This window comes from Ascidia mentula, chromosome 3 (genome assembly GCF_947561715.1).
Source record: "Ascidia mentula chromosome 3, kaAscMent1.1, whole genome shotgun sequence".
Taxonomy (NCBI): domain Eukaryota; kingdom Metazoa; phylum Chordata; class Ascidiacea; order Phlebobranchia; family Ascidiidae; genus Ascidia; species Ascidia mentula.
In genome coordinates, this window is record NC_138568.1 from 22,221,447 (window position 1) to 22,239,120 (window position 17,674).

Genomic DNA, 17,674 nt, shown 5'->3' on the forward strand with positions numbered 1-17,674 from the left:
GCTGTTCTACTTTGCAACTAGTTCACTGGAGTTGACTCGCCCCGGCTGTTTTATTGTCCAGTCCGCGATTCGGGAACTATTACATAACAAACACTTTAGAACAATTTTGACCTTAAAATTAAGCAGGTGTTTATAACGTAAGAAAAGCCCTACTGTTGTCACGATAACGCGAATTCAACAATGGAATGTTAGAATGCGGGCGGACACAAAAGCGTCAGGAGATTTAGGAATTTCGAGCACTCTATTGTGTTTCAAGTGCCTTCGTTGGAGTTGTTTTAAACTAATGGAAAATGACAAAAAAACATGAACCATCTTGTTTGAATCATCAGACGTCGTTAGACTTGTGCGTCATCACAAGTTCACCAACCCTAATTAAAATATATTGCCACAAGATATTGTGCATCAATTTTTTTGGTTGTACGACTCTTATCAAAATAAAAAAAAAAGTTTTGACATATTACAAATTAATTGAGGAATTCGTGGTTAACGAAAATGAGTTCTGAGCCATGGAAATGAGTTTAAGTCAAGGGTGTACGCCTATTTTTTGGTATTCCTAAATCTGTTTTACCATAGAAATCACTTGTTGCATTTTATCGATTGGACGTTGCTCGGTTAGTTTGTGCATCGCGAAACGTTATTGGAATTCCTTTCTTGTTTGTTTTTTACTTTGTTGTTCGCTCGGGAAATATTAGCAATAGGAAAAGTAGCGTTTTAAAGTTTAGCTTTTTTTCAGTGTTATTGTGAAGTTTTTATTTGATTTGCAAGCTTCGAATTTTTTACAGTATACTGAATATTTTTTTGGATATTGCCAATCTTTTTCACATAATAACGATCATACAAGGAATACTAGGTTGATTTGTTACGTTTAAACGTTATGGTTAGAATTGCTGATTAAGCTTTGATGGATGCTTTGCAACTAAATGCTTTTTAATAAACTCGTTATTTGGGGACTAAACAGCTTGTCTTGCAGTTCTTTTGTTAAAGTTAGGTTTGTGTTTCCGTAATGTAGTTTTATGACACAAAACATCACTATTTGTGTTGGTACCAAGTGTTAAAATGAGGCGTGCAGATTCATCGGCAAGCGATTCATCAAGAGGGCGATCACCAAGGCCTGTATCTTTCCCAAATATGCAGCAGTCCAGAGCAGCTGGCATGCCAGAGCTGCATAAGGAGTTCATGAGAGTTAATTTAAGTAATGACAAGAAAATGAAGCGCTACAGCTTGACAGAATCTGAAGCCTCCGATATCTCAACATCAGCAAACAGGTCAGTTGTCGTCACAGCAAGTCATTAATAAATATTAACAGTTAGCTAAAATACATTTACTAATTATTTACCTCCAGTAAAAACTATTTTTTAACCTTTATGAAAATACATCAAAAAAACTATTCTTAAAATACATGTGAAGCTCCACTAAAGCGAAGATGCAGCAAATTCGCAATGATCTGGACCAACAAAAGCATGTCAGAAAGCTCATGCAGGAAATGCAAGTGGACAAAGTAATGACTTTTTCCTTTATTATTCATTTTGTTTTTCCTTCAAAAAAATTTTACTTCAACTTTGTGTCACAGGACACCGCTACCAAAGCCTTGCAAGGAACTAAAAGTGTTGAAGCTGCAAGAGAGATTTTGATGAATATTTTGCATCGGAAAATGCAACAAGAAGGGCAGATACCCCCCAATCATTTGTACACCCAACCTCCTCCAGGTCAGCAGTGTAAAAGTTTGACTTTTCCAAAGTTGTAACAGTTTCAAACCTTATTCGTCTGAACTACTTAGAGCTATATGATGTTGGTTTATCAGGATATATGGATTAATGAATTTAAGAATTAGTGATGTATGTTTCTGGTTATGTCAGATAGTGTGGGTTTGTAATGATCATGGTTTAGTTTAAAGGTGTCTAACTGTACTTAAAGCAATATAAAAGCTATATTTAACTTTACTCACAACAGGTTTGCCCGTGTTTATTTAACTTTCATTTGCAAACCCTCTGCAAGTAACATCAGTTGTAAACGTTGGCACCCCTAGCATTGTCTTATCCTACGGCAGTGCAGCAATGCTACATTATATCAATGGTAAAATGTTGTTCAGATATCAATCAAGTAATGCGCCATCGTTTTATGTACGGCTCCCATGAATCCCTGGCCGTGCGTGGAAGTCCAGATGGTGCAAGTAGTCGAGCAGAGAGTCCGCCACCATCAAGCGCAGTCAGGATGCATCCGGGGGCCTACTACGAGACAAAACCTGCCCAAGTCCCTAAGCAGCTTTACATGGATCAAAATTACAATAACTATCCCAGACAGTTTGCCTCTGAAAAGGGTTTGGATAAAATTCCGACAACTAAGCCTCCAAGTTATCCTGGAATGACACACGCTGATCGACATAGTGGCTCCTTTTCACCACAAACTTCTGATATTGGATTGTCAGGTTGGTGACTCTGTGCTTAAATTTAATTTGTTTGGGATATATATATATGTATATATATACCTGTTTAAAAATATTATTTTTGCTGAAACTGTGTAATGTCTTATCTTTTGGGAGATTATGAGTTATTACTGCATGTGTTTTTGTTTTCATTTTAAGTTAGATTTTAGTTTGGTTTTCGTCTGAATTGCCCATTTATATGAAATCCTAACAGAAAATTTGTTGTTTTTGACTGTATTTGTCTCTTTATAGGCCAGCAAACAGTTTATCATGTTAAAGAAGGTGTGCCTTCAAACCACTATACCCAAGACAGGTAAATATTGTTGCTTCAGTGCATATATTTGTTTGGATTGCGAGTAAACTTATAGCTGTGATATGTAAATTAAGTCCATGCAGTCCCAGAGCCTCATATAACACCACAATATACAGAAAAAATTTGGAAATTTTCAAAGTTTGCTTTGGATTCTTTTTGCTGAAATTCTTTTCCAAAATTTATTAAATTTCCCCTTGCTTTGTGGTTGGGAATCACTGTTATAACCATGACCGGCCCAGACTTACTAGATATTTTACATAATTCCTATTTTGTAGATCTGATGCTGGTGACTCCAGTGAAATGGTGGTTAAACAAGGTCATGTCCAAAAAATGGTTAAGCGCATGTCGCCAGGTGGCAATCCAGCAGGCATGGCAACAGCACATGTGGACAGTTTGCATGAAATCCACAAATCTGGTATATCTGAAGTCACAGCGCACCAACCAATAATTAAAGGTTTCCCAATAATTTCTCTTCTAATTTAACAGCTTAATAATTTGCATGCTTGTGATTCCTGGCATATTAGCAACTTTCCACACAAATATGGGCAAACTGCTGTCAAATTTGACCTGTTTGTTTTTTCCTGCCATCAAACTAGGGTTGATATAAATTACTGTCTCTCAGAAAATTGTTCGTATCGCAGCCTAGTGCAATTTTATCAAACGTTTTTTGCTTTTCAGTTATAGTATTTAAATATTAATTATTGTGAATAGGTTCATTTATATACTGTAATGTAAACAGTGTTTGTATTATTTTACTTATGTATTCCATTGTCAATTTTTTGTCATAATTTCTTGTCCGTTTACCCACCCCCCTATTCTAGACCAAAATTCCAACATTTCCTTAGCACAGTGTTTCTCAAACTTTTTCCAATCACGTACCGCTCATTTGTTTTTTAATGCACTGCGTACCACCGTATTACTATACCATAACTGTTATGACATAACACCAATGAATAACAATTTAGCCAATATCACCAGTTGCTTGTTTTTCTTTATTGTGCATTTGTGACGCAACAGTATCAACGTGAAATTGTTGCACAGTTGAATACACAATGTCAGAATTACTTCAACAGTGCAACAATTTCATGTTGATACTATTGCGTCACAAATACACAATAAAGAAAACCGACATCATGTATTTGCAGCGGTTTTGGCTTCTGCAAAGTGCGGCAAATTGTATAGAGTAGACTAAATCGCGTGCCACTTGAAAAGCCCTCGTACCACAGTTTGAGAACCACTGCCTCAGCATTTCTTGAAATTTTATTTCCAATGTTGCTTTTGCGCAGCTTGTAATTTAGGGAAGCATAATTTTGGCTCACACTTTCAAGTGACAAAATGCATAACAGGCTTGGCGTTGGCTTGAAGGGCTTTGCATATCAGATTAAACCATCTGATATGTTTGCGCAATGGAGAGAGTTTGTTGTCTTGTTTTATGCAAAGCGTAATCAATTACTTATTGTCATGCAACAGGGTCAACAGCAAACAGTCCTTTCTATCATAATAATGGTCAATCAAGCCAGGTCAATCCATCCAGGCATTTGCCCAGTTATTCTACAGCACAAAGGTTCATGAAATTCACCCAACCAAACTCATACAGTAAGTTATATATGTAAGCAACAGTGCGACACAAAGTATAATTACTAAGTTTTTTGTGCATGCATTTGCCAAAACATTGCCTTCCATTGTTTGTCACTGACATGCACTTATTATTTGAAACAAATTTCATAACTTTGTGTCTTGGACCATATGATTTGTAGTCAATTATTCACATCAACACTGAAAATTAACAATTTTTCTTTTTCTTTCTTGTTAAAAAATAACTGTTGCAATCAAATTTGTCATGAGAACAACATGTGTCAATTGGTCAAGTTTACCAACTCACAACTGACTTACCCATTTTAATTTTTTTGCCATTAGCTCCCACGCCACCTCAACCTCATATGGAGGGACATCCTGAATTGCTGCAATCACAACATGATGTGTGAGTATGACTTCCTTATTGTCACAATTTACTTTTCTTCAGGCTGGTCAGGTCTACATGTTGCCGTATAGCAGTGCGTGCAATCTATTGTCTGTTGTATATATATACCTATTAATTTTCTTTGAAGGTTAAAAATGTTTTTGTGTTACACTTTTTTTTTATTTCACTAAATTCAGGTTTTTAAATGTTGCCTATTATAAAAAATAAATTTGATGCAAAAATCCTTGCTGCAGGATTAGAGCAGATTGTGCATCTTCTGCAATCAACAGTGCCCTAATGGGTAACATCCCTCCACATGATATTGGCCACCCTTCACAATATACATCCCCGATGTACGTCCAGCAAAACGTGGATGTTCATAATACAAGGAATGGATACGTTGCAATGATGGATAACGATCAGAACAATGGAGTTAGACAACCTCCCCCTTCCTATCATCAGGTAAAACAAATAATAAATGGTAACTGTACATAACAATAATTTTTTGCCACGCAGTAATTTGGCGTCAGCATGTTAGTCTGTGGTTAATTGTTCAAACTCATACTATTCCCTGTTCTGTGCACAGTTGTTTATCACACATTACATTTAAGAACTCTTCAACCTGGGTTTTTCAGTAGCTCGGGAAGCACTCTCGGGGGGAGTTTATACAACTCATTATATCATGACATTCACAACGTTAAATACTACTGCGTTACACTGAAATATTCTGTTTTAACTATTATGCTACTATGCAACTATGCATTAATGTGTCAAGAGCTTGTTAGTGAAAAATATATGTTTTTCTTTGTGTAGAACAGGTTTTCATTGTTTTTTTTTGAATTTGGGTTTCACAATATCAAGGTTTCCATGACGCAGGTTGAAGAGCGCTGATCTGGTTGAAGCTCAGCTGTAAAATAAATAATAATGAAAAAAGCTGTGTTTTAAAACAAGAAAGTCTGATAATAATTTTTTGTTTTCAGTTATCCAGACCAGCACAGCCAGGAGGCGACATGAAGCAGTCTGTGATCCAAAACCACTTGGTCAATGAAGCAGCAATGGGTATGGATTATGGTATGATAAGTTACAACAGAGATAATGTAAGCCACTTTCTTTGCAGATACTGCTTATGGGAGTCACCATTCACAAGCCCAACACTATTCTGAAAAGCAGTACCAAGTGAAGTCTACTACACAGAAAAGGTACAATTTTTAGGACAACGCATATTTACTTTCCATGAGCTGTCATTATTTAAATATGAAACTGTCTCCCTTGTCCAACTATTAACATCTGAATTCAGGCTTGTCCCACATGAGTAATCATCGCTCAATTTGATGTTTGTTGTGTTGCACTTTCAAGTGAACATACAACATATAGCTTCCAAAAGTTTGCATATTGGTGCCTAAATCTCTGATGTTCAGATGATATGAGACTTCAAATCACTACAACTATTGTATAATGCGTGTGGTATGCATTAAATATGATTTCCAAGTTAATTGGATCCTGTTTGTATTACATGCATGGAATAAAAATACTCTTTATTAACCATTGCAAATTGGTTTAATGTGTGCTGTTTATGGTTTTGTTACATTGGGTTGCAAATAATTGTGTTATGTTTCAGGGATCCTCCGCCATATAACGAACACAACCTTTCATCACAAATACCTGCAACATCACCGAAGCTGTCGCTCGACATCAATGTTGCCAAAAAATCATCAACAAAACCTCGTGGTGGAGCTCCAAGTCCGTCCTCTACAGTCGCAGATGCTTACATTGAAGCTGTCGAGAAGAAAGTTGTCATGCGAAGGCCGACTGGCAAAGACTTGGATAATGTGAAGAGAGCTGCCAAGGTTACGAACAAACGACACTCGGGGTCGTTTTCGGCTGCACCCAGCTCAAAACAACCCAACCGTTGGTCGGACAATTCTGTGCATTCCGATTCAAGTCAGGAGCAGGCTCCCATGTTTCGAGTCGATGCTCCTGTTGAGAAACCTATTATCAACACATCTCCGGTGCCTGTCCGTCGTGGTTTAAAGAAAGAAACGGCAAACCCACAAGCAAGGTGAGTGTAGCTTCAAGTTGTGAAAATATGTTTTTTATTTCTGCGGAACTTTCCAGCGCATTTAAACATTATTTTATTGACGTTTCGGCTGTAATACATCTTTGTGTTCTTAGATTTTTTTTAAATTTAGCAGCATTGATTTCCCTGTATCTGGAAGGCGGATTATAAACTGCAAGAACCATAAATTTTGTTTTTGTGCCATGTGGTCACATCTGTAATGTAAAATTATCAACAAATATTAGGGATAGATTTAAAATATAGACAAACTAATAAAGCGCTGCCTGGATTGTAAAGTTTGAATGTTTTAGCTGTAATGTTTTCAGGTTTGTGTGCTTTCCGTTGTTTCATTGTGTACAAATATTACTGTAGGTTGATGAACAACCAGGATGGAACAGACTCTGATTGGGAGGAAGAAATGAATCCGGAAGCAAGTGAAGAACCCAAACTTCCACCTTTACCGACCAGAACGCGCAGAGTTAAAAAGTACTCGCCCGAAGCATACAAGTTCTACATGGAACAACACATTGAGAACGTCATTAAGGGTCACAAAGCTCGCACAGGTAGAAGATGGCAATTGGAAAAAGAAATGACCAAAGTAAGATGTGTGTTTTATGTTTAATAAATTGTATTGTACATACTGCATTGTGTGTATGATGCCAAACAGTAATAAGTTATATGAATAAGCATTAAGCCAATTATATGAATTCTGTGAACTGCATACCGATGGTCACTGTTTTGACTAAAAAGGCTTCATCAGTGCAGCTTGGTTCGACTATGGACAATATTGCCAATAAAATGCATTCTTCTCTTACAATCTTGCTACACTGAAGTTTTTTTTTAGTAGTTTCCTAAAAAAAAAGGTTTTATTATTCTGTGTCACCACCGTGTAGGTCTAATTTAAGGTTTTATTATTCTGTGTTGTATACCACAGTGTAGGTCTAATTTGTCAAGTAAATTTGTCTGCTTTTTTAAAGAAAATCTGTAATCAGATTACTGCAGAAATGTTTTGTTTTCAAAAGTTTTTGACCTTTGAACATTTTTGCTACTGCAGTCAGACTATATTATGGACAGACTTTAGGTATCTCCAGATCAGATTCTTTCCGTTTGTTTCTGTAACCCAACTCCCATATAACAATGGGAGGTATGTCTGACCCAGTATGACTCCAGTTGCACCATAACTTGAAACTTTGACCTTCAAAATTATGATTTAAATATGGTATATATACACGTGTGTATTTAAATATGGTATATATACATGTGTCGTGTGTATATATAATGTTAAAAAGCCTGAAAAAGATTGATGCAGTCAGCATATTGCTAAAAATATTTTGGTGTTTTTTGGTGTGCATCCAAGTTTTAACATAATTTTTTTGACCAAATTTAACACTTTAATGTTACACAAAATGTATAAAATATTTTAAAATCTTGCCATGGTTTACAGCAATTTTCTTACCTCGAGTTTATCATTTTATTCTCCCATGCAGTCCATATACTTAGTTGCTAGAAAAAAACACACATACACACAAATTAGTTTGTTGAATTCAAGTGAATTGATCATGAACCCAGTAAGAATGCGAAACGTTTACTAGCTTAATATGATCAACAGCATTTTAGCTTTGGCTTGCTATTTAAACTCCAGATATTTTTGCACTCAAGTGAATTAGATTGTAAATTTTTAGTTAGCATTGAATTTGTTTATATCCATCACCAATGCAATAATGCAGAACTAAATACACCATTGAATATAGTAGTCATACAGTGGTAGTATTTAGTTCAAGGCATTATCGTGTTTGTCCATTGGTTGCAGTTCAGCCTTCCAGAAGACACGAAATCGGAAATGAGGAAAATGTTGTTCAAGAAAGAATCCAACTACATTCGCTTGAAGAGAGCAAAAATAGATTTGGAAATGTTCCAGATGATTAAAAAGATTGGACACGGTGCTTTTGGAAAGGTCTGTGTATTTTAGAACTTCCATCTTGTATGCTCAGCTGTTATATGACTGAAACACTTGTTATTCAGGTTATGCTGGCCAAAAACAAAGCGAGCAACAAATTATATGCCATAAAGTTCCTTGAAAAGAAAGATGTTCTCAAGAGGAACCAGGTTAGCTGTGTTTTATTTTATTGACGTTTTCACTTTGCAAAAGTATTTTTGTACCTGATAATGTTTAAAATTCCCCAATAACTCAGTTTTGCTGCGGTCTGCAAATACAATCCAAAGTGTTAATTTGATCAATTATTGTCTAAGAGCATCATGAAAATGCTCCAATACTTTTCCACCCAACAATTCTGTTACAATCTGGTCGTGTCACATTCAACTTCGTGTAAAAATATGCCATGGTTTAATTTTCAGGTTGCCCATGTTAAGGCTGAACGGGATATCCTGGCTGAAGCTGACAATGACTGGGTTGTAAAGCTTTACTACACCTTCCAGGTATAATGAGGAATTAACCCCAAGTAGCTTAATCGGGATTGTGTAACTGAACAAATGCTTTGTTTGTTTTAGGATAAAGAAAATCTATACTTTGTGATGGACTACATCCCTGGGGGCGACATGATGAGTTTGTTGATCAAGAAAGAAATTTTCCCGGAAACACTTGCACGGTTTTACACAGCAGAGCTCACACTGGCCCTGGAAAGCGTTCATAAGATGGGGTTCATTCACAGGTAATACTTTCTGCTAGAAAGCTATGCATGGCAACATCGAAAACTATGTTTTTGATGAAATGATATATTTACTCCACATGTTTAGAATACAAATCCATTTAAATACGGCACTAAAGATTCTATTTAAAGCGAAATATATTTGTTCCTAGTCAGAAAGCTTGCAATTTTTGACCAGGAATAAACGTTTCTATGCTTGTGATAAAGTATATGAGGTAGAAATCAACATATGTGATTGCAATAGAATGGGGAACGTTTTCCAAAATCAACTGGCAAGAATTTCTTAGATTAAAGTAACCATGTATATTTTAAATAAAATTTTGTTGTGTCGCTGCTAAAGCACTGAATGTCAATAGAAATAAAAAATAATAATTTAAACAATTAAAAACATACAACATGCGCAAAAACTTGCGATTATCTTTCAAGCACAAACAACGATTCTTTTTGCACTTTGCAGAGACATCAAGCCTGATAATATCCTGATAGATCGTGATGGCCACATCAAGTTAACTGACTTTGGTTTGTGTACTGGATTCCGATGGACTCACGATTCGAAATACTACCAAAGAGGTTTGTTCAGTTTTTATGGGGTACAAAGTTTGTTCAATTCACAGCTGATTAAATATTTTAACTTGGAAAGCTTTGGTAGTAAAAGTTAATAAAATTACTGGTCTGTGATTGCCTTTCAAACAGTTGCGTTTCCCACATACTGCAATGGTTTTAAAGCCATAATATCATCGCAGCACTGTCATACTTACATAAAAAAAGCTGGTGTTTAAAATTTTTTGGAAAAAATCTTGAAATAAGGATGATATGTCAACCCTGCATATAAATCTCTGCATATTCTTAAATTGAAATGAAAATGGCACATTTATCAATGATTATATATTTGTTACAAGTCAAACATGTGCATATCTGTCATTTTCTCTTTGTTTTACTGTATAGCTGTAAGTGAAAATTGTCGTAAAAACCTTTCTAAAACCTCCTGGTAAACAACTTGATGTTTTATAAGATGGTCATGCCCGTGAAGACAGCATGGACCTTAGTTATGAGTGGGACGGAGCCCCGATGAAACCTCTCCACCGACGGAGGTTACAGGAAGCTAACAGACAAGTAGCGAGATCTCTTGTTGGAACACCAAACTACATAGCTCCTGAGGTTTTACTGAGAGAAGGTAGTCGAACATTTTTTATATTATTTCTACATTTGAGTTTAAAGTTTATCAATTTTTCTGTAATTTGTCAAATTTGGTTAAAAGGATTAGTGGAAAATTTTAATCAAAGGTAATTCAGCACTCGCTGAGCCAATTCCTGCATTTAATTCAGGCATTCTTTATATAAACCTTTGAGAAAGTGTATTTGCTGAATCCTGGTGTGCAATGATTCCTGAATAAATAATGTCAGAGGTAAAATGGTTGCAGCTGTGGATCACTTTATCCAAATGGATGCCAGAAAACCTAAACCACATTTTTGATAAGGATAACAAAGTACAACTAGACTACTGGACTACATATTCACATTTTAATGTATGGTCTGTGTTGCTTTTTAGGTTACAACCAGCTGTGTGATTGGTGGAGTGTGGGTGTGATTCTGTACGAAATGGTGGTTGGATGTCCACCATTCCACTCAAATAACCCAGCTGAAACACAAATGAAGGTACCCCAACATTTGTTTACTTTCGATTGAATTAAAACTCATAAATCACTGAGTGTAAGAAATGGTTCAATGATTGTCGCAAGCATTTGTGAGTCTAAATTAATGTTTTTTTTTTACTGAATTGATTTGATGAAGCTAAGAATCTGCTGATTAGCATGGTAATATTGCAACTGTAGTGATGTTAAACACAGTTTGCATTGATATAAATGCAAATTAGCAGGTTCCTAGCTTTGGCATTTATAGTTTCACATTTATATCAAGATAATAGGCTCAAATTTAGGAACACTACTTGCAGATCTACTCATAATTCTGAGAATAAGGAGACTGGCCTATAATGTTGAAAACATTGACATGTTTTTTTTTTTAAAAACGTTTCAACAAGTGCTTATGCCAAGCTTTTGGTCTATTTTCAGCAAAATTATTTGATTTTCAGCTCCCAACTATTTTGCACCTACCTTGAAACATTTATGCAAAACTGATTGTTTGTAGGTGATCAATTTCAAACAACATTTAAAAATACCATCCTGCTCGAGATTGCACCGGAGCACCGTAGACATCATATTACGACTGTGTTGCGACCAGCATGAGCGCTTGGGTTGCAAGGGTGGTGCCGCTGATGTTAAACAACATGATTTTTTTGCTGGAATCAACTGGAACACTTTACGGCAGTTGGAGGCACCCTACGTACCCGAGGTACGCAGTTGTAGGAATGTTTGCCATTTTTTGGAGAAGATTATAAACAAATTTTCCTTGTGTTAGAATGTGTGAGCGTAAAAAGGTCATACAACCATAGCTGTTTGAACGACTACTCAACTTACGTCTGCAAAATTAGTTGATTTAGACTAAAGTAGATATGTCAAAGTGAACTTCAAGATGTTAAGCTACTTGTGACAAAAATTGAGTTGTTTAGATTATTCCAGTAAAGGCGACCACAGTAAAGACGCAAACAACAAGATTCACAAAGTTTTGACAGGTTTCAAATAAGTCTTTTTTTGGCTATGTTGTCACACAATAGTTTGCAAAGGTTGCATTCACAGTTATTGAGTGAGGGGTTTTGCCACAAGAAAAAACTGGCAGTGAAACAGCTTGTCAAGCTCTTATTGAGGATGCGATGCAGTGAAAAAATTATTTGTGTCACATTATGAAGTATTCGCAAACCCAGCACTGAAGTGAGGATGGAAAAGTCACCCAACATAGATAGTTAGTTAACAAAAAATAGTGCTAATGATTTGGTTTGGTTCACTTATGTAACAAACGTTGTGGTTCAAGGATTGACATAGTTTCTATGACTGGGGTTTGAAAGCTTGAACTCGTGTGTCAAAAAATTAGTTTCCCAAGCAGAATTTCTATGTTGAAACAGTGATTACACAGACTTGTTTTTTTTCTTCAGATCAAGTTCTCGGAGGACACGTCGAACTTCGACCTGCCACCTAGTGGCGAGAACAGCACGCTGAACTTGGGAAAGTGCGCGAACACCCTCAACAATGGCACCATGAAACTGGGTCCTGGCGAACACGCGTTTTTTGAATTCACTTTTCGGCGTTTTTTTGACGAAGATGGGCGCGCCCAGTCCTCCGGTTACTATGACGACATGGACACGCGCGACAGCGGCCGAGTTTCGTCCATCGATCCCGCGTACGTTTGACGGTGGTTTCCCTTTTGCGTTACTTACGACCTGAAGGCTGGCCCTTCGTGGTGATATTTATATACAAAAAAACTTGTTTCTATATTTTTGCATATATTTAAACGCTTTACTTGTTTTATGATCGTTTTCTCGATTTAATTGTGACGTAATAGTTTGTTGCACTGCCGGGCGACGTTGTTACGTCACAAAATCAAACGGAAGTACCTGATGGAGAGGAAGTAAGGGTCGTTTGTTGTTATTGCCAAATTTCTCATAAAGTTCCGTTGGGTTTTAAGCCTTGATACGCCTGCCACTTTATCAATACCCCCACTGTATCTGTGAGAATTTTTCTCTTAAACGAGCAATTGTGGAAATGATTTCATTCTTTACGACGTTTTTTTGTTGTTGGTGTTATGGTGCTTTTTTACCAGAGGCATAACGGTGTGTTTGTCTTTTAGCTCTAAGCCAGTTGACTTTGCGTTAGGATTTTTGTTACCTTATTTGACCTTGTTGTCACGTGATCATTGTTTTATTGACGGTGCCTTTGTACTTGACATATATTTTCTGACGGGTTTTACTTGGAATAAATCGTACTATGTGAAACTATTTCTTAAGTAAGTTATGGAAGGCAGGTACTTTGCAAAGAGACGTTAATATGTAATTGTATCCGCTGGTTACCACAAGCCCTTGTGTTATCAATCATATCTTTGGAGCTGGCATTCGACGAAGCGGAGAATTTGGTGTCACTGATAAGGTTTCCTACCGAAAATACTGCACCAAAAATATGCTCCTGTATGTCCGCTCTACCGTCCTTAACGCCTTAGATATGTAATTGTATCAGTTTCTTACAAATTTTCTGCTTTATGCTACCCAAAAAAACAGGTCTTTAAATATTTTAATAGGGTATGATTTGTTTATGGTTTTTTGAAACATCCGCCACATCAAGTGATCACAAAATTTTACATTTTAAACACGTCTTTATTGAACACACAAGCAAGCAATCTAATCTTCTTTCTGCACAGCCGCTGTTCCAGGCTCGCCGGATTTGCGGTCTCTCATTTTGTTTAGCAAACCCAGCCTCTGTGACATTCTACGGGCGAATAGCGCACTGTAGTGCTCAGAGGCTGTCTTGCCGAGCTTCTTATGACGTCGCCCTACGTCACAATTGCATTTGAAGTTGCTATTTAATTGATTGTGACGCAGGCAATGGATGGAGTGAAGGACGGCTGTCTTGGCAAGCGATGGTTTCATGCAGCTGTTGTCGGTCAAAGTGAATCCCTTTATACCTCGGCTAATTACATTAGTGTGATCGTGAACCATGTTGAACCGGTGACTGAATGCGTTTAAATGCGTTTAGCATAAGGAATTACAAAGCCACAGCAACTAAATTTGATGTGATACTTTACTAAAAGTTACACCAGGATTTAAGATGAATCACGATTTCTTCCTGTGGGATAAACGGAAAAACTTGTTGTGGAACAATTATTTATCCGCAAGTTATGAAAGTTTGTTAAGTTGAAGTTGTGATTATACAAACAAAAAAAACTTCTTCCCAATGAATTTCACAGCAGATATATATGGGGGAATGAGGTATATATCGTGATAGTATGTTTGGAAATGAAAATGAGCGTGACATGCGATACATCATAATTTGACATCTCTGCTTTGCAAACGAGAGATATAAATAAAGTAGCGAATCACTTTTTTTACTTTTATTGTATCATTTTCACAGAAGCTGACAAATTGATTTACCTTGTGACAAACTTTTTTCTTGTTATTAAAAAACCACTGTTACTTTACTGAAGATAAGTTTATGCATTGATGACACTACTCACACTATCTAACACCAGCACACATAAAAAGGTTGACTCAAACACAAACAAACAATATATGTCGTCATTTCATGATGATAAAGATGGTGACGGTTGTGATGACGTAACATCAACTGAAACAATGACGTGTCAAATGACGCATGACGTCATAAATCAAATTTGATATCACCCCGCTGTACCTGCAGGACTTTCCAACCCCATCGAAACATCTTTCTTGCGCTTTTCCCGCTCCATGACGTCATCGCGCAGTGACATAACAAGGGGCAGTCTGATGTCATAACGGAATCCTCTCTGATTGAACTGTGTGTTGTTGAGTTGGTAGAGTTTGTTCACAATATCACGACCTGTCGAATATGGAGGATGTTCGGTCTTTATTCATTGCGAACATAAGAATCAAATGTTTGGGGGTCATTCGAGTTTGATCCAACTTTAAAGTAAGGAGTTAAACACGTGATCCTGAACTTAAAGAAATTCAAATGTACGTCGTTGCTATAGCTACAAACAAACCAATCATGTGACTCATCAGTGTTTCCAGTCGTTTGCGTTTTGCGAGCAATGAGAGAAGCGGCTTTCGTTTCCAGGTGATGTATTTACAGTCTGTCTCAGCCATGATTGTGACCTACAAGTAACATAATGACCAGAATTACAACAAGACCGCTTGCGCGTCTGGTGTAATAAATTCAAGGGGTTCGGGTCGATTCAATCCTCTTCTGGCAAAAGAAACTACTTAATATGTCGACGTTTCGGTCGTCATGCAATTGACCTTCATCGGGACTAAGTACGTGACTTATAAAATAGCTTCTTTTACCGGAAGAGCTTTAGATTGACTGAAAATTATGCCTGCATGGTAAAGCCAGCAACAAGAATGCATTGTGATATCTGTGTTTCCGATTTTTCGGCCCTGCTACTAGTATGTTAGTTTTAGTTTTTAATATTTGCATTCGAACACACAGGCACGACCATTTCTTGCAATCCGTATTATTTCGCACGATTAACAAATAATAACCAATTATAGGCTATACACATACGACAGCATTGGTCGTTTATCTTGTATTCTAGTCAACATAAGCTCAAGAAGGCGAGAGCAAGTGATCAAAGTATTTTGAAAAAGCTAAACCAATTGATAAAGAAAGCAAACAAACCTTGTAAGTTGACTTGTTGCTGGACGATTTGAGCGATTGCCACTCAGGGGAATCGATAAATTCGTTCGCTTTGATGTAATGCAGAACCTTGTTGTCGCGTGATACTCTCACTCTGAAAGGGTAATGCGTGTCAGGCAGAAGATAAATGTGTGCGAGATAATTAATGTGAATGAACGCTAGCTGGATGTCTCCTCGTTAAGTTCTTTGTGGACTTTATTCGTAATTCCCAAATCCCAACTTTGTTTTAAAGCTTATTGGTTACACATAAATCATTTAAAATCCCACAGTTTTTTTTATCACTCCGGGATTCGAACCCACGATATCCTGGCTCCAAATCCCTACCAGGATTTCTTCTTCCTTTGTCGGGCATTTAACCGATGTTACCAATAAAGTTAAATATTTAAACAATCACTATTGCTCACCTGCCAGACACAAGGAGCGACAGTTTCTCAATAGGTGTTTTCCCTTCTGCAGAGTAATTGTGGCCCTTGGAGAGGGTGAGCATTTCGCAGCCCTGTAATATTTGTCCTTTAGTGTTTTGTTTGTGAGAAAAGGACAAGAAAAGTTAAATGAAAACAGCTTTTGTTGGAGAAAGTATGGTGTGGGATATTTAGGTGTGAAAAGCATGGAATTGGAAACTTCGAATAAGAAAGTCAGAGCTAATATGCTGGACGTTTTCTGGCAAAGGTTTGAGCACCAGCACTGTGGTGATCATCAGTGCTTTCAATTAGTTATCACTGATGATGAACACAGCCGTTTTCGAAAACAGGACTTAAGGATTATCTTCCTTTGAATTTCTAAGGGCATGTACCGCGTTTAGACACGAATCAGCCGCACTTTGCCCACTGTGAGTGGTGAGCTGCCCCGTTCTGTACGAATGCCCGAGGTCAGAAGTTCAAACCTCACCTAGGAATCGTGATTTTACGCATTTCACTTCCAGTGTTGTCTTTGGCCGCAATACAACTTTGATTTGTTCAAAACAATGTGACAAAACTATTAAAACTTGGAGAAGCAAAGTGAAACCCAAGTGGTCAGGTTTATATTTTCACCTTGCAAGTTACAAGATCAACGAAAGTCTCCAGGGAAATGTCAAACGGGGCGAACCGAAGGAGATAAACTAACTGAGTTTTTCCAACGAACACTTTCTCCGTTTGTTTGGATCTGTACGTGTTGTAAGCGATCTGAAACGTAATTGAGACAAACGTGCACATAAATAAGTTTTTCTCTTTTTGTTTTTAAAAAATGGCAAAAAAGGTTCTTGTTATGTTATAAAGTGTTACATGTATTCATACAAATTCGTCTAAAACTGACCTACAAAAATCCATGCATATCAAATTGGTTAAAACAAGTTATCCCGTGTATAAATACGAGACAACCCCAAACCGCTCACGTGGGAAACGTTGATGAGAACAATCAGAAAACTCCAAACCACGACGTCCGCAGTGCAGGAGTCGATGATCGCCCAAATCGCACAGAAGAAGAAACCGAAAGCGCACATGACGTGGAGGTACATGGCGGCCACCGCATTCTTCCCGCTCCCCATGAAAGCAAGGCAGAGGAAGACGCAGAAGCACTGAAAGAAGGATCCAGGCATGGTTCGATACCAAACCTCACACTGCAACCACGTGTCACCACGAATTTCCGGCACCGGTGCTGCTGTCGTCATCTCGTTTGGTGACGTCACCGTGGATGCCACGTAGTTATCACCCCTCGCCAGAGCAAAGGCGGGGATTCCCGATGACGTCATTGTTTGTTACGTACTTTCAGAACCTGCAATGCAAAAAATGCATTCGAACGGAAATAAATTCATCCGCGATTGAAATACAAACTATGGTCAACAGCGCAGCAGCCGCGCGTCTCACAAAAAAAAATAACAGAGTTCACATAGGAAAAAACAAACAAATAATGTCTGCCTCCAAATCATCAAGCGTTTTGTGGTGGTGGACAAAATCGGTTGGCAGGCGTTAGGCCGAACGCCATAAATTTAGCAAAACTTTAAATGCA

At 37.4% G+C, this 17,674-nt stretch overlaps 2 protein-coding genes across 3 annotated transcripts; one reads left to right on the forward strand and one right to left on the reverse strand.

The window, feature by feature from the left end:
• The first annotated feature begins 974 nt into the window (after positions 1-974).
• LOC145893990 (uncharacterized) lies at positions 975-13,293 on the forward strand. Of its 2 annotated transcripts, none has more exons than XM_082982420.1 (22): positions 975-1,265; positions 1,408-1,498; positions 1,571-1,706; positions 2,090-2,425; positions 2,675-2,735; positions 3,011-3,189; positions 4,206-4,331; positions 4,653-4,716; positions 4,950-5,157; positions 5,676-5,754; positions 5,813-5,894; positions 6,314-6,754; positions 7,124-7,349; positions 8,562-8,705; positions 8,774-8,857; positions 9,107-9,187; positions 9,260-9,420; positions 9,875-9,987; positions 10,430-10,591; positions 10,966-11,072; positions 11,562-11,765; positions 12,463-13,293. In XM_082982420.1, exons 1-22 carry the CDS (start codon positions 1,057-1,059, stop codon positions 12,715-12,717), a joined length of 3,549 nt encoding a protein of 1,182 aa, XP_082838546.1. In that variant the 5' UTR covers positions 975-1,056; the 3' UTR covers positions 12,718-13,293. The 2 variants fall into 2 exon arrangements, with proteins under 2 accessions (XP_082838546.1, XP_082838547.1); XM_082982421.1 differs by having other exon boundaries at positions 3,011-3,051.
• Positions 13,294-13,603: 310 nt separating this feature from the next.
• Positions 13,604-17,437, reverse strand: LOC145893998 (popeye domain-containing protein 3-like). The gene is made up of 7 exons (XM_082982429.1): positions 17,061-17,437; positions 16,720-16,851; positions 16,093-16,184; positions 15,671-15,782; positions 15,036-15,147; positions 14,708-14,872; positions 13,604-13,850 (listed from the first exon to the last, which is right to left on the reverse strand). Exons 1-7 carry the CDS (start codon positions 17,415-17,417, stop codon positions 13,699-13,701), a joined length of 1,122 nt encoding a protein of 373 aa, XP_082838555.1. The 5' UTR covers positions 17,418-17,437; the 3' UTR covers positions 13,604-13,698.
• Positions 17,438-17,674: the final 237 nt, after the last annotated feature.